General features: G+C 39.1%; 1 protein-coding gene across 4 annotated transcripts in view; it reads right to left on the bottom strand.

Annotated features, from left to right (window-relative positions):
- The window catches only part of LOC119736875 (apoptosis-stimulating of p53 protein 1-like), a 58,608-nt gene that overhangs the window by 24,731 nt on the left and 18,748 nt on the right, over window positions 1–15,129 (bottom strand). For 3 of the 4 annotated variants that reach the window (XM_038210906.1, XM_038210898.1, XM_038210889.1), the window contains exon 4: window positions 4,886–4,929. In XM_038210906.1, the coding sequence (XP_038066834.1) occupies window positions 4,886–4,929 (44 nt within the window). Of the gene's footprint in view, window positions 1–2,148; window positions 2,311–4,885; window positions 4,930–15,129 lie in introns of those variants that run through there. The other variant, XM_038210915.1, reaches the window with a different exon arrangement.

Here is a 15,129-nt window from a genome sequence, read left to right as displayed (position 1 = left end):
ACCTCACAAAATGAGTCATAGGCTCCAACCGCCTCCCTAACAATGGCCATTCACAAATCACAAAGGCACAAATAATGAATGCTTCATTGCACAATGAAAAATTACATACCGTACATGATGTGAACCTTTGCATGAAATGTACCCGGTACATGCACCGGATACTTGCGGTTAGTAAATACCGATAGCATCATATGAATACCTACATGTAGATGGTGCTCTCCCTGTACTCTTCGCTACATTTGCAGGTTTTTTTTAAGGTTTTTTCCTAACAAATTTTCAATTTGTGTTTTGTTTTTAAATAGGTCTCTTTTTTTTATATTTTTTTTTTAGGGGCATCTGCTACCCTCTGAAGAAAAGAAGGTCATTAGGAGACCTTTGCATTATCCCTTTTATTGCCTCATCCCTTATATATACTTTATTATTGTCGGGTTAATTTGATATTCTTAACCCTCCTATGCAAATATACACCCTGTGCAAAGTTGTCATTGCAGGCAAAATCAGTCAAGTGACTGTTTTTTTTTAACAGTTAACAGCTCCCAGCCTACATACATTGTAAAGCAGGATTGACTATGGTAGCTGTCTAAGCTGTGACTGTTTATGTACATGTAACTTGATACAGCTATCCTTTGACTGTACATGTAGGTGATTGATTAGCCAGTTGTGCCTACTACTTGCCTGCTTTTGTTGGTTGACTGAATTTGACTAGTCACAGTGCCTGTTACATGTACGTGTACGATCTGACTGTTGGTGATGAGCCTATTAAGGCATGGCAGGGGGAGAGGATTTTTTTTTTGACTGCCTGTGGCTGTTCAGACAGCAGGAGGGTTAAACCATATATTCCATTTAATTGAACATAGGCAGATTTTGGTTTTTCGTTGATTTTTTATTCAAAATTAATTTACTTTTGATGTCCTGGAAAAAACAATAAAAACAAATCAGTTTTTCAGGTTGAGACTCAAAAAAATAATAGTATACAGGTAGAGCGACCTAATTTTTTTTTTTTAATGAGGCAACACTGGTTCGAACTCAGAAGCTAGTGTTCTATTCACATAGCAAAAACCACCGAGTTACGCCACATAGACACTGCGGAGCGTTAAATGCATGCATGCATTGTGGGAAGTCTGCCAACCACATGGGGCAGGTGGTCAGGCAGCTGTATCCCAGGGAAAATGCACGTGGATCTATAAAGTTGATGGAAAACATTATGTCTAATAATATCGCCTAACCTTGAATATTCTGGCAAACAACAGAGCGTTGTGTATTAATGTACGTACATACATGTATACAGATGCGCATCATAATACGCATAGTATATCGGAGGGACGTACATGTATGAGAACGTGGCTCAGTGGTGCAGGAATAATTGGTAAATAACGGCCAGTTAATGAGGAGCTTGCCATTGCAGTGCTCATTACTAGTCAGTCAATTTTGTGTGGACACTGGGGATCTACATGTATAGTATAGACAGCCTTATGGCAAGATGTAGCAAACTGCATACATACCTGGTACATTACTGTTTAACAATTGTTTTAATTTACGTACATGTACCGGTACATATGGCAAAACTGTTTATTTAACTAATGTTGGACAAGGATTAAACTCCTTCAAAAACCCTTCAAATTTCACACGAGGAGTTTTTATTTTTATTTTGAATGAATTGATTTAGACCTGTTCATACCGGTAAGTACATGTATGTAGTAGTGTACATGTACATGTCCATGTAGTATACATGGACATGTACATGTCCATGTAGTAAAAATGTACATGTCCATACCGGCACAGTTTAAGAACTAAAAAATGGGCCTCTGTCGAAGAGTTGTGATTTTTTAAGGATTCACAAACTTGACAAATATTCCCAGCCAATTTGCATAGGGAGTTAAAAATTATGGTCAATGTACTGCACTTGGTAGGTTCTCCTCCATAGGACTCTGCAGGGAAGTTTTAACAGGAGGCGGGTGGTCACAAGACTATTTAAAGAAAGGGGGAAATGCTCTGTTTGAAGGATTTATTGGTGGGTTTGCTTATGGTGGATTGGGGGAGTTTATTCCAGTCTTTGATAGTCAGTGGAACAATGTACCGGTACATACATTTACATACTGTACATACATACGTACACCATAAAGTGTAAAACAAAAAATACGCACTTACCATATTCAACTGTGAAGTACACGTACATTGTAACTATTTTACATGTAACAGTTCATGAAATACACCACTGAAATGATGAAGGGTTGGCAGCCACAGTCTCACTGAATGAAACACTTCAGTCAGGAAGAGATGTATAAATATTACTCAGAATCCAATGCTCACAACGTAAATATTCCTCATCTGTTGAGCACAATCCTTTCACATGGAAGAGTTGAACCACTGACTGAAAAGGCACAACTCGTTGGTACAGTTCTTGGAAACAAACTGCAAATCAGTGATACTATCACGTACCACAACACCACGCCAATTGGAGGAGGGCAACCCTAATGCCGATGCGGTGACTCACTTACATGGATGGGTACACACCTGTATTAAATGACTACTAATTGCGTCCATGCTTGTCCGGCACTCAATGGCAACCTGTTGCCCAAGAATCGGTGCCTAGGGCACGCTCAGCGGTACAGAATGCAAACAGGGAGTAATTTATTAACCTTGGGCTAATTAATCAAAGATTCAACTGGGGTGCTTATCACTTCCTGAAGGAAGTATTGACAAGTACTTGAATCTACATATTGTACATGTTTAAATAAGGTAAGAGCCCATGCAGGTGTACATGTACATCATCTACTTCGTACACACGTTACAATACATGTACATATACATGTAAATGTACATACACATGTGACATGCCACATACATGTACATGTAAGTTTAAGATGGTGAATTTAAAAATAACAAGTGGCAACATTCACATTATTATTTTTTGACACTAGTACATGTAAGGTCTTCATGTATGTACAATTTAAACTACATGTATAGATCTGCTTAAACATTTCTATTGCAGTGTTGTGCACATTTGTTTTCAAAACATGTTCGTACATATGTACATGTACATGAAATATATACATTTTGTACGGTAGTACTTGTGCTTTTGCAGTAAACGAACAGAGTAATCTTTGAAAGTTAAAATTAGATGGTTACTATTGCTGCATTGACGTCACGTGCATTATCTGACAACAGATCTACGTTGGCATTTGTTGGCATGCACTTGAGTCGGAGTCCATGAAGTCTGTGCATAATGCACATTATAGATTTGAGTCACCTTTGTACCTACAGAAATAAGTCATCAAAGTACAGTGCACCCCATGCAAAAATGATAAACATGTCTTTGTAAATGGCCAAGTACATGTATAGTATGGCATGCCATCACATACATGTATGGGTACAAGACTTTGTACATGTCATAGATTTCAAAATGTCAGTTTTTTTTTTTTTTTAAACAATGTCACCAAATTCTTTTTGTTGTGTACATTGTACAATGTACATGTATGTACCGGTATGTAAGTTGTACAACACTTAGAGAAGAACTGGGATAGATCTGCAAAAATATGTAGACTTCTGTTGCCTCCCTCCCCCCCCCCCCCCCCCCCAAAGCTGTTATTTCATCTTTTTTTCTAAAATGTTTCTTTTACCGGTAGGTACGCATTGTTAAACACTGAATGTACATGGGAACATGTACAAGTATGTATTTTATGTAGGCCTACAAGTACAACTACATGTATGGACTGGGATTTATTTGTCAAAACTAATACATGTGTACATGTACATGTTTGCAAGCTAACACCTCCTCAACCCCCCCCCCCCCAAAAAAAAACCCCTCCTTTTTGTTCAAGTTTTAAAAGGTTCAGGCAATCTCCTCCCCTCCCACAAAAAAAAGAAAAATTACAAAAAAATATAAAAAAATAAAAGAAAATAAAAAAATTAAAAATAAATAAAAACAAATTAACGTCTCATGAAAAAAAGATGGGCTGAATACATCCAGAATACAGAAATAGCATCTTTTCATCCTTTTTGCAAACTTTGCTAAAACTGCATGCTTTTGTCTACACTCACATGTAAAGGGACACTGCGTCCTGAATACGCCCAATTGGGCTACAAAACGTGTTTTGAACGAAATGATGTTAATCTGAAAGAACATTTAAAAGTAGGATACAAACATCCACACAACTACCGGTATCCTTTAAAAACAGGGCGCTTTTGTAGTATTCTTGTGTTATTCATGTGAGAACGACTTTCGGGGTTTACTTTTGCGACCCTAAAAAGTCGGGCTGTTTGTGCTAGTTGTGATTCTAGCCGCAAGGGTTCGCCTTTTGCGGGACGTGTTAGAAATCACATTTTGTGCATTGGCGATTGGTCACCGCTGTTCGTGAGCACGGTGCTGTGCATGTATGTAATACTAGACACACACAACGTGTATCATACATTGTATGAAAACGACAGGAAACACGTATTATACTCCGTCGTGTTCGATGTAAACAATCAGGTTTTTTTCGTCGTCTTTTCTCGGGAGCGGTAAGACATTAGGTTGGTTTCCTTTCAACCAGTTGTTTGCAATAGGATAAGTAAACAATCCAAAACATGACATTTTCGGGGATTTCAGGACGCAGTGCCCCTTTAACTGCTTGGCATGCAAGATTCAGAATCGTCAATTGAGTGCAGAATCATCAACTGAGTGTCACAATTAATTCCTTTTATGTTCTACACATTAATACATTTTATGCTCAACTGTCAATTTTGACCATAATGGCCAGTAATCATATCTACATGTAAGGCTGTGCATTACATACATGTACATGAACCTCTCAAGTCTTTTATCCTGTCAAGAAATTATAATTTCTTTTTGACAGAAAGCTTTTACAAGCAATATAGCTTTTATTATTGAATTTCAAACTCTTACCTTCAAATCTTCTTGAATCCCGTTGTTTTTCTTCATCCTCTGACCTGCGGTGAACCACAAAAAAAAAATGTTATTAACCCTCCCGTCAAATAAATAAAAAGCGATACCAAACAAACGCATGTCTGCAATACTTTCCATTCACAGATTGTAAGGAGAGAAAGACAAAACCATCTGGAGCGTTGAGGAAGATTATTGTGGCCCATCAAAAGGCGTCCATCAGGGGCCACGCTCCGTCAGAGTGGAAGTGACACTGAACACTTTAACACATTGCCTGCCGGAATACCATGTGGGCTTGAACTCCCCTGGTACATTCCTAGAATTTCATATGTGCACTCTTGTTAGACGTGATATTTAGCAGCAATGATAGTTGATACTGCACTTCCTCATGTATCTGAGATTCAGCCTCAAGTGTTCTTTGAGTTTGGAACACATAATTACCCAAATTACATGTAGATAGAATTAAGACATGTATGAATTTGTGCAGATGTTGATGTAAATACATGTACATGTACATGTATCAGTCACGTGTTATTATACCGGTAAGATCATCATTTCAAACAGGAGCCAAAAATATCCCCTTGTGCAAAATATCCTCTTGTCAAATGAAACAATTTTGTATTAGGCCAACAAAAAAAAATATTCGGTCCCTGGTCAGACCAAAGTTCCGGAATTGACGCGGCCACGCGGCTTTTTTTTTTTTCTTCTAGCTTGGATTGTACAAGGTGGGGTACTATTTTGCTTTTTTGGTGTCCTCATGTACATTGGTGTCCTCCATAATTTGCCTTGGTGCTTTCGATCATTTGCCTTGGTGCAATTTCCCATTCCTTGGTGCTCTTTGGTAAAAAAAATTGAGGAGGTGCGGAAATAGAGGGCGCTGTTGGAGCTACCGCGGAACATTTTGGAAAAAAAAAGTTCGATGCGCATGATTAAAATCGACGCGCGCGCTGACCAGAGACCGACTTATTATTTTTTTTGGCCTTAATTTGGTTTTTTTTCACTAACTACCTGTACATGCATACATACATGTACCATCTGAGTTACACAGTACATGTAGCATGACCTACCGGTACATTGTGTACAGGTCCAACTTTAAATCACAAGCCCATTTTCATAATATTCATGTATACATTAATGTAAATATAATGAAAGGAATCAAAGACTGAAATGGGTACACGACTACTAGTACATGTATGTACTTTGTGAAATCATGGAGGAATAAATACAGTACCGGTACATACCGTACAAGTACATGTACGGTACATCACAATCATTTACAAAGTTCAAGAGTACCAGACATAATTAAGAGGGGCAAGGCTATCGTTACATTTTTGCAGAAAATTTACGTAAGCATATTATGTATATTTATATGCACAAAGCATGTACCAGTACCAGTATTCAAAAACAATAATTTTGAAGGTTTACTCTAGCATGAAATGTTCAATGGTGTGTGTCCAGATGGTGGACCATCAAAGGCAAAGAAAAAATGACACCAGACTAAATTACTTCAGACTAAATTTGTAATTTGCATAATCCTGTCAAAAACAGATGTTAATTGTGTGCAAATGTGCGTCACATGTTTGCGTATGCAGCACACTTTGTTTTTTTTTCAATGACTACCGTACAAGGTTGAATCGAAGTGCACAAGTGTAAGCTGTACATGTACACAAATGTACATTAGCAAATATGTTTTCAAATGTTTATAATGCATAATCAGATTGATTTTCTATGATTTCCCAAGCCACAGATACAATTTACTGCACTGTACACAGCTTAAGTTTAATGTACAATGTTATATTTGTACATCTTACCGATACAATACATAAAGGATTCATGGGACAGTTAAAGCAGCACAAAATTTAAACAAAATATTCTTTCACTGCAAATCAAACTAGCGGAATTATAAGAGTCAGGTTGGCGTAGCGGCACTGGTACTTTCCTTGCCTTCCACCACTGTGACCCGGGTTCGAATCCCGCCTGGGCCAATATGTGGATTGGGTTTTCAGTCCCTGCCTGATTCCGTGGGTTTCCCCCCAGAATATTCTTCTGGGCTTTTCCTCCCACCTCTAAAACTGTAACTTCTTCTCATTGTCTTCTCTCCACAGGTTTCTTCAGGCTTGCGAGCTACAGTGCCTAGGGCGCTTTTGAGGAATCCTTGCTTTCATTACCAGAAATGATAAACAATAATAATAATAAATGAACGTATACATGTAAATGTACGGTATGTACATTGTACATGTACCGGTATACTCCAAAATCAGCTTAGATGGACCATAGAGCAAGGAACAGATGGAAAATTCCCAGTTTCATTTTACAATCTGCTATTTGTAGGCCCTATACGTGTTAATATTCAATTGGTTTTCAAAAAAAAAAAAAAATTGGGGGGGGGGGGGGGGGTCATTCTTCGTTGATTTAAAATAGTGCCCCTCTAGAGCTCTGTGCCTCACATACAAATTACAAAATGTACATAAACATACATGTAGACCTACCGTTACATGTACCGGTACATGTACATGTACACTGATAACGCAAACATCTGCTGCCACTCTAAGTCTAAATAAGGCAGGAAACCTTTGGAATATGGGACAGGGTATTTTAAAGGGATTAATTGGACTGTGTCAAGTATTATGGAGCATTGCTAACCACACATGAAGTGCAGATCCCAACCACACAGTAGGCCTACACTATGCCATGGCCTTGTCACAGTGAGCAAGCCAAAATAGGCTAATATAATACAATTCTAATTTTTTTCCCTGCCCAAATAATCTTTGTCGCTGGCCCTTGTTTCACTCACACTGAAGCACCTGCAAATTTGCTTACTCTTGAGCGCTGAAGGCACCATGCATGCACTGCACACTGTTGTCTCACCACCGTCCCTGCAAGAAGGAAGCTTTTACAATCCCCAGTGGAGATCAGTGCATAGAGAGATACTCACCATGCATTATGTACAGACCACATCAAGCTGAAATTGCCCATCAAAAAAAAAAGAACTCTGAATTTCCTTCTTGCACTTTGGCCGCTGGTCCTTAGAATTAATGACCAGGTGACAGGGGAAGTGAGGTATAGGGGCAGGTGGGGGGAAGGGAAATGCGCACTGCGCTTTGTTTGTCCTTTAGAAGAGGCAGTTTACTCCAGGCGCAAAACCTCTAAGCGTTCAAATTTATAGAGCATTCGACAAATTGGAAGAATCTCCCCAGCAGTCAGTCATCGACAACAGCATGCATGCTCATGTATGTGGGGCAATAGAGTATGCACATGCAGTTAAATGCAAATATGCACAACCACTAGTTCAGTGTTGGATATTTTACTAATGAATGAAAAAATGGCAAGAAAGTTACGTATCTGGTCACCACATATTTGCCGCCGAACGTACACGTAACAAGTTTCACCTCACCTTGTGTTTTTATTGAAGACAAATCCATTAATCTTTACTTGGGAAAAATGAAATCATCTACATGTATCTGAGGAAAAGTTGTTTTTTAAAGGGAATATACATCATTTGCTTTTGCTGTAATTTTCAGAAATGGATGGAATTGGGGGGTTGGAAATATATAGCAAATATAGTTACACTGACTTTTTTGAGGTTTTGGGTTCGAAAATGCTATAAAAACCAAGAAAAACGATCATTTTCCTGTAGTCTGGTTCCCTGACTCCATATAAGAAGAAACAGAGCAGTTCACATACATTGGGGAATTGTAAGGTCAGGGAACCAGTCTAGCTGGCTCGTACCCGTTCATAGGTTTGTAATCGATTGCAAACAAGTGCGATGGACAATTGGGGCCAGTATTTGAAAAAAAAGCCAGTTGTTTCCAACGCTGATCGGCCGATCAGCGTTGGAAATTGATACAAAAATACCACTTTTCTTGAAAATGACAGTATACCAGGTGCCATGATTTTACAGGATGCTTTACACTGTCATTCACTAACAGTCCAGCAAGGTATTTCAAAATGATTTGGTAGTTTTATTTTGTGATGTTTGCAAATGTTGTATTTTCCCTTTAAGGCTATATTTTGGTTAGCATTAGTGTTCGGTCATCCCATCGTGCACATACATGACATAGCCATATTGAAGAGCCAGGAGGGTCTCAAGCAACTCCATCAACATTTTTTTGGCAGAGGATGGGGAAGGGGCCCTTCCTTTTAAACCTGTCCCCTAAGGTACTGAACTCACTTTCACTAAGGCCAAAAAAAAAAGTCTCCGGTTTCTGGTATGGAGCTTGCCCCAAAAGTGGTGCGGCGACGCGGCTTTTTTTGTTTTTTTACCTGATTTTTTTGCTTCAAATGTCGGCTGATGACTGCAAATGGTGCCCGACTAAACTTAGTACAAATAGGCCTATATGGGATTGGGAGTCCAGAGAGGCCACATAAAGCTTATTCTCGACCATAACCCCACCTAAAAACACGTTAGAATTGTGCAGCAGCAGAATTCCAGTCAAACGAGTGAGTTTGGCGGTTTTGAGACATCATCTTTCATTGAAAAAAAACTTTTTCATTTTGCCGACGCGCATGGCTACGGCGACGCGCGCGCATACCAGAAACCGGAGACTTTTTTTTTTTGGCCTAACCCCAAATGTTGCAAAGGGCTGTTTAAACCTGTTGGGGTTAAACATTTATTAAAAAAAGGGGTAGCCGGATACAAAACTCTCTCCTAAAAAGTTTCACTTCAGGTTTTATAAAAATGCAGCCTTACTCTCCACGCATTTTGCAATTGATATACTAAGCGTATACCGTATACGTGTATGAGTATCTTCCTGAATTCTTGAAAATTCTCCACAGTGCACAAAACCAATGGCACATTTTTCGTACTTCAGCTTTCAAGAGGATAAAAGCCTCATCATGCATGTACCAGTAGAGTACGCAATGCGAACATCTACGCACATCCCTGTAGTGGCTTTGCTCTCCCTTTCTCAATTCAACAAACGCCACATAACCTGATGGACTGTGAAGGATGCGTGAAGGACATGGAATCAAGCGAGTGCTGCCATCTTCATCTGCACGTGTTTTGTACCATGTATGGCCGTGTCTGAAACAGGCATTACCGTCTGCTGTTGAATTCAAATACATGTAATCTACGTGATTCTATTCTCGATTCAAAAACAGCAAACATAAAGTGCACGCACAATGCACACACAAAAACGTATCGAAAACGGCCACTGATCGAGTCCATGCGAGCACCACCAGGGCATCGAGAGACTTGAGAAGCTCCACCCAAAGCAAAGACCATAATCCGACTAGCCGCAGGGGATGTCAAACATGACAGATTTGCACAACAGCTGCCAGGAGCCAAAAGAAAAGAGAGCAAGAGACAGGGGAATGGATGGGCAGGGTCACTGCTCTGGAGAAGAGAACAAGGATGAAATAACATCCTCTCTCTCTGGTCATGTACATGTAGGCAACACACCCAAAGGAGAGTATGCATCTTTTGAATCTCTGAAGCTGAAGACGGTATTCCTTTAAAGGGAATGTACATCATTGGCTTTTGCTGTAATTTTCAGAAATGAACTATTTGAGGGGTTAGTATAATAGATCAAATATTGTTTACACTGACATTTTTGAAGTTTTGTGTTCGAAAAGGTTGGAAAAACCAAGAAAAACAAAAATGTTCAAGTAGTCTGGTTCCCTGACTCCACAAAAGATAAAATGGATCAATTTATAGATGATGGAAAATTGTAAGGCAAGGGAACCAGTCTAGCTGGCCTGCACCCGTTCATGAACATGTAACCAATAGCAAACAAAATTTGGACTGAAAAAATGGTAAATTTGGAGCAGTAGTTGAAAAATGGTTAGGTTTTTCCAACGCTGGTCGGCCGACCACCGTTGGAAATGTGTACAAAAATACCATTCTCTTGAAAATGACTTCACACCAGGTGCCATAATTTTACAAGATGCTTGAGACTGTCATTTACCAAATCCTAGTAAGGTATTTCGTAAAATTTTGGTAGTTTTATTTTTCGATGTTTGCAAATGTTGTATATTCCCTTTAAGCTCGTCTTGCAAGATGACAACTTAGATATTCAGACTATGAAAATCTGACTAATGGATTTTTTTTTGATATTGTGTGTCAAACTGGATGACCAGGGGCAACCTCAGAAGTACTGGGTTACACAATGCACACATCTGCAGATCCCTTGCCAGTTGGACGTACATGTTACATAGGGAAGGGGGTAAGCCAAGGGTGAGTCATGCATTGGAGTGCCCCCTTGCGGCAATGTTCTCTTGCGCCGGGACATGAATGAAATCTAAATCGCAGGGAGCATCGGCCAGGCACTGTGAACTGACAAGGCCATGTCCGAAACACGCATTACTACATGTACTACTGCATCAATCAACTACTCCATGGACAGAGCTTGCAAGATTGCGTTCCGATATCGAAGATGTGCAGCCCGATAGTTTTTTATCAAGTGTCTGACAGATCTGGGCCAAAGCAATAGAAATGTGCGTGTGGAAGGGGTTGTAATTTACGCATTATACGCTGTGGAAAAGCCATAAGGCTGCGGGATAACACGGCTGTGATTTATGTTCAATCATAAACTTTTTCCCTATAAACATCTCTGCATATTGGCTCCTATACGTATGAATGTCATATCAATTGTATTGGATGCGAATCAATTTTTTTTATGGATGTGGCAGTGTTTTAAAAACAACAATTTGCAGTGTTTCATGTGTTTGGTACAGTACATGTGCATGTGTGTCTGTTGTGTTTTTTCTTTTTTTTTAATTGAAGAAAATACATGTATAGGCAAGTCTAAAATCAGAATGTTATATTTTTTTTTAATAAACCAAAACTCCCAGGCCAATAAAGTTTGCAATCAACTTGAATGAGCATATGCAAAATTAACCTTTTACACACTGCACATATTCATGCACTTGTACTTTTTTGTACAACATTGACAAATGTAAAGTTGCATTACATAATTTACATTGCAACACAATCTACACGTACATGTACTGTGCCGGTAAATGTTACATGTACATGTACAGTATTGTACAAAAATGATTTTGCAAATTACGACATAGGCCTACCCATTTACTACATGGGATGTACATACATGTAAGCACATTACAAAAAAATTCTTTGTTTAAATCAGTATTTTTTAAATGGAACTTAATATGAGCATCTCAATGTACATTGTACAGCCACACGACATACCAACTTCACGTAATAATTCGTGCTCAACAATTTGATTATCGACCATGTACAGGAAATTGACAGTTTCACCCACAAGGTAACCAGTGAGTTGATACACAAACGCCTTGACCCAAACTGATTATACATGTTAACAAGGTAGGGAAAAAAAAAACTAATTAAACTGCGAGTGGGTCCCAGCACCGAAACCCACAACAGTAACAGAGCTGGGCCTCAGCAAGTAGCAGCCTGGAAAAGTGTCAAGACGCAATCACTGGGAGTCGGGCGATGGGCTACACCTCCCAAGGGACGCCGAGTTACAAATTACTGCCCAGTAATCAAATTAGCTCCGCTGTCTGCACTCTAATTCATAAAAAAAAAATCCTCGGTCAGCCCGTCCCGAGATGATGGGTAGGCAACTGTGAGACATCGGTCTCGCGGCCAGCCAAGTGGTAAACCGGCAGAGCCACGTGGAGGTGTGAAGAACACATCTTAGTCCGAACCTCTCGCGGCCGGGATTAGAAGTGCTTGTTGAATAATTCATGAGATGTAGACTGGAACGTCTGTGCCGTATTGAAATTGCTCAGTCAAGTACCGGTACACGGAACTGACTGGCCGGACTGTATGGATTTTTTTGGGGTGGGTTGACTGATACTTTTTTTGCCGGGGGCGATAAATTTATCATGGTCCTGTAAATTCAATCTTGGCAATTTGATTTGGAAATCGTCCTGTTGCATGAATCGACTCGGAAATTAACCCATAAATTCCCATATTATTAACTGCTGTGCACAAATGCATCTGTGCACAAATGCGTCTGTGCTACAAACAAATGTATACAAACAATGTTCAGTGTTTGGAAAATTACATGAATGCTCCAGGTAAAATGCACATGTTCCTCAGTTCTCCCCCCTTCCAAATCAAAATTTTTTGATAGATGTGGGCATCCCATCCCTTCCATTGTCTGTGTGCTTTCATTTGCACACACATTACATGTACAATGTAGTACATGTACGGTACATTCTTCACATTAATGTTTCAGGGGCGGACCCAGGAATTTTGGCAGGTGGCGGTCAGGCCCGTCAGATTTTTAATGTCCTATTGTTACAGACAGGCAGACGTACATGTACACGTATGTACATGTAGGGTAATTGTTATCTCTATAATTTTGTCTCACCTATATTTAGCATGCCTGTGCTGTTTGTTTTCTGTTAGTTTCTTCTTTTTATTGGGGGGGGGGGGGGGAGACCCCAAGGGGTCCCCATTGTAATTCTGGATGGATAATGCAAATAAAAAAATGTACAAAACCCCCAAGAGCTTTAGATTCAAGTAGAATTTCCTAAACAAAGAACCATAATTTCCCAAAACAAGACTTTTAGCACAGTTTATGGCAAAACTTACACATACATTGTATTACATGTACACACGTAGTACTGCGTGTACAGCCTGTATAATAAGATCAGTTGTGTAATTTCACTCTGCTGGTCATACCAGCTTTTTTGACGTTTTCGCCCAGGGGCCTAGGCCTGCTTGTGGTTTTTTGCTGCCTTTTCATTCAGAGGGTCACTGGCTCTGATATAAACAGGATAATGTTCCCATTTTAACGAATTATGATAATGACCAATATAATGCAACGAAGACAAGGAACAGTTTCCATTTCAGGTTGTATACCGTACCGGTTATAACACTTACCAATATGATATGCACATGGATGTACATGTACTAGGTAAAACCATACATGTACATGTACATGTGTACATGTATTGGCACATAAAATGTACCGGCACACATGTACGCAAGCAAGGTACATGTAGGCATTGATGTCAACCCAGTACCAATATTGAATTTTACCAATTGTTTTTTATGCTTAAATATTATAAGTGTACGGTACCGGTACATGTACACGATATATACGTGTACATGTATGTTTGTGTACATCAATAGTTATGAGGTACCGGTACTTACTAAGGTATTTACATGTACATGTAAGTAAAGTACCGCTACACAACTATGCAAAAATGGCTCATCCAACAGCAAGCAGTTTTCTTCCATTTCTTTTACGTTAAGTTCTTAAAATAAAGCAGTAAGTAAGAACACTTTGTATATTTAGGGCCTTTTTAATTTGTACATCTGAAGTACATGTACATGTACATGTAACTGTTCATGTAACTGAAATGAAACTTAGAAGTGAAATGAAACTCCATAAAAAAACTTGTCAAATTCCATTGTTAACATGTAAAATGAACATGTATGTATGTATGTCCATAACTACATGTACATGTACACATTATGTTAAACCAATTAAAATGCTCTCCTTGTATGCTTCATGTGCACATGTACAAATGTACATGTACCCGTACAGTCCTCACTACACGCCCACGTTCTTGTCAAATGACAATTATCTTGAATCGTCAACGTCCAAAATGCCATCTCTTTTCCTTTTTTTTCCGCATGATTGCAACGCAAATGATGTGCCTGCATATATGCACGTCGAGTGTTAAACATAGATATTTTGTTTCAACTCTTCAATTTGGACAGATATCGGCCGGGTAACGGTACGTACATGTAGATGTATGTACATGTAGCGTTTACCATGCACAGGGTACCAGTACCATCAGTGACTTTTTCTTTACCCGTACATAAATGTATACGTTGTATACATATAATTTTCTTCAATAAATCAGCCAAATATACATTCATTAATGAGGCTTGAAGGCTAAATGTTGTTTCATGTACATGTACAGTACGTGTAAGCACGCCCGCAATTTGTACACGTACATGTACATCCGTGTACTTCGATATTTTTAATTTGTGCATATTTATTGTACCAGTGATGACGTCCCTTCATGCATGCATTTAAAAGGTTGGTTTTCCATGATTGCAACTGCGATGCTAATTTTGACGTCACAAAACATGTGTGGAAAAGAAAATCACAATTTCAGTCACAAAGATTTGCTGAGACATCCCAAATTGGAAGTCAAACTCTTGCCAAGAACTTGACTGTGGCTTTTTTTATAATTTCAAAAAAAATAAACATAGTACAAAATAACTCATGTCTCACAGCTATAATAAATCACCCACCTTTCAAATGGATAAGTCCATACCCCTTTATATAAAACTTTGT

This window comes from Patiria miniata, unplaced genomic scaffold (assembly GCF_015706575.1).
Source record: "Patiria miniata isolate m_02_andy unplaced genomic scaffold, ASM1570657v1 HiC_scaffold_10, whole genome shotgun sequence".
Lineage (NCBI taxonomy): Eukaryota > Metazoa > Echinodermata > Asteroidea > Valvatida > Asterinidae > Patiria > Patiria miniata.
Note: the sequence above shows the minus strand (reverse complement) of the source record. Positions and strands in the feature narration are given on the sequence as shown.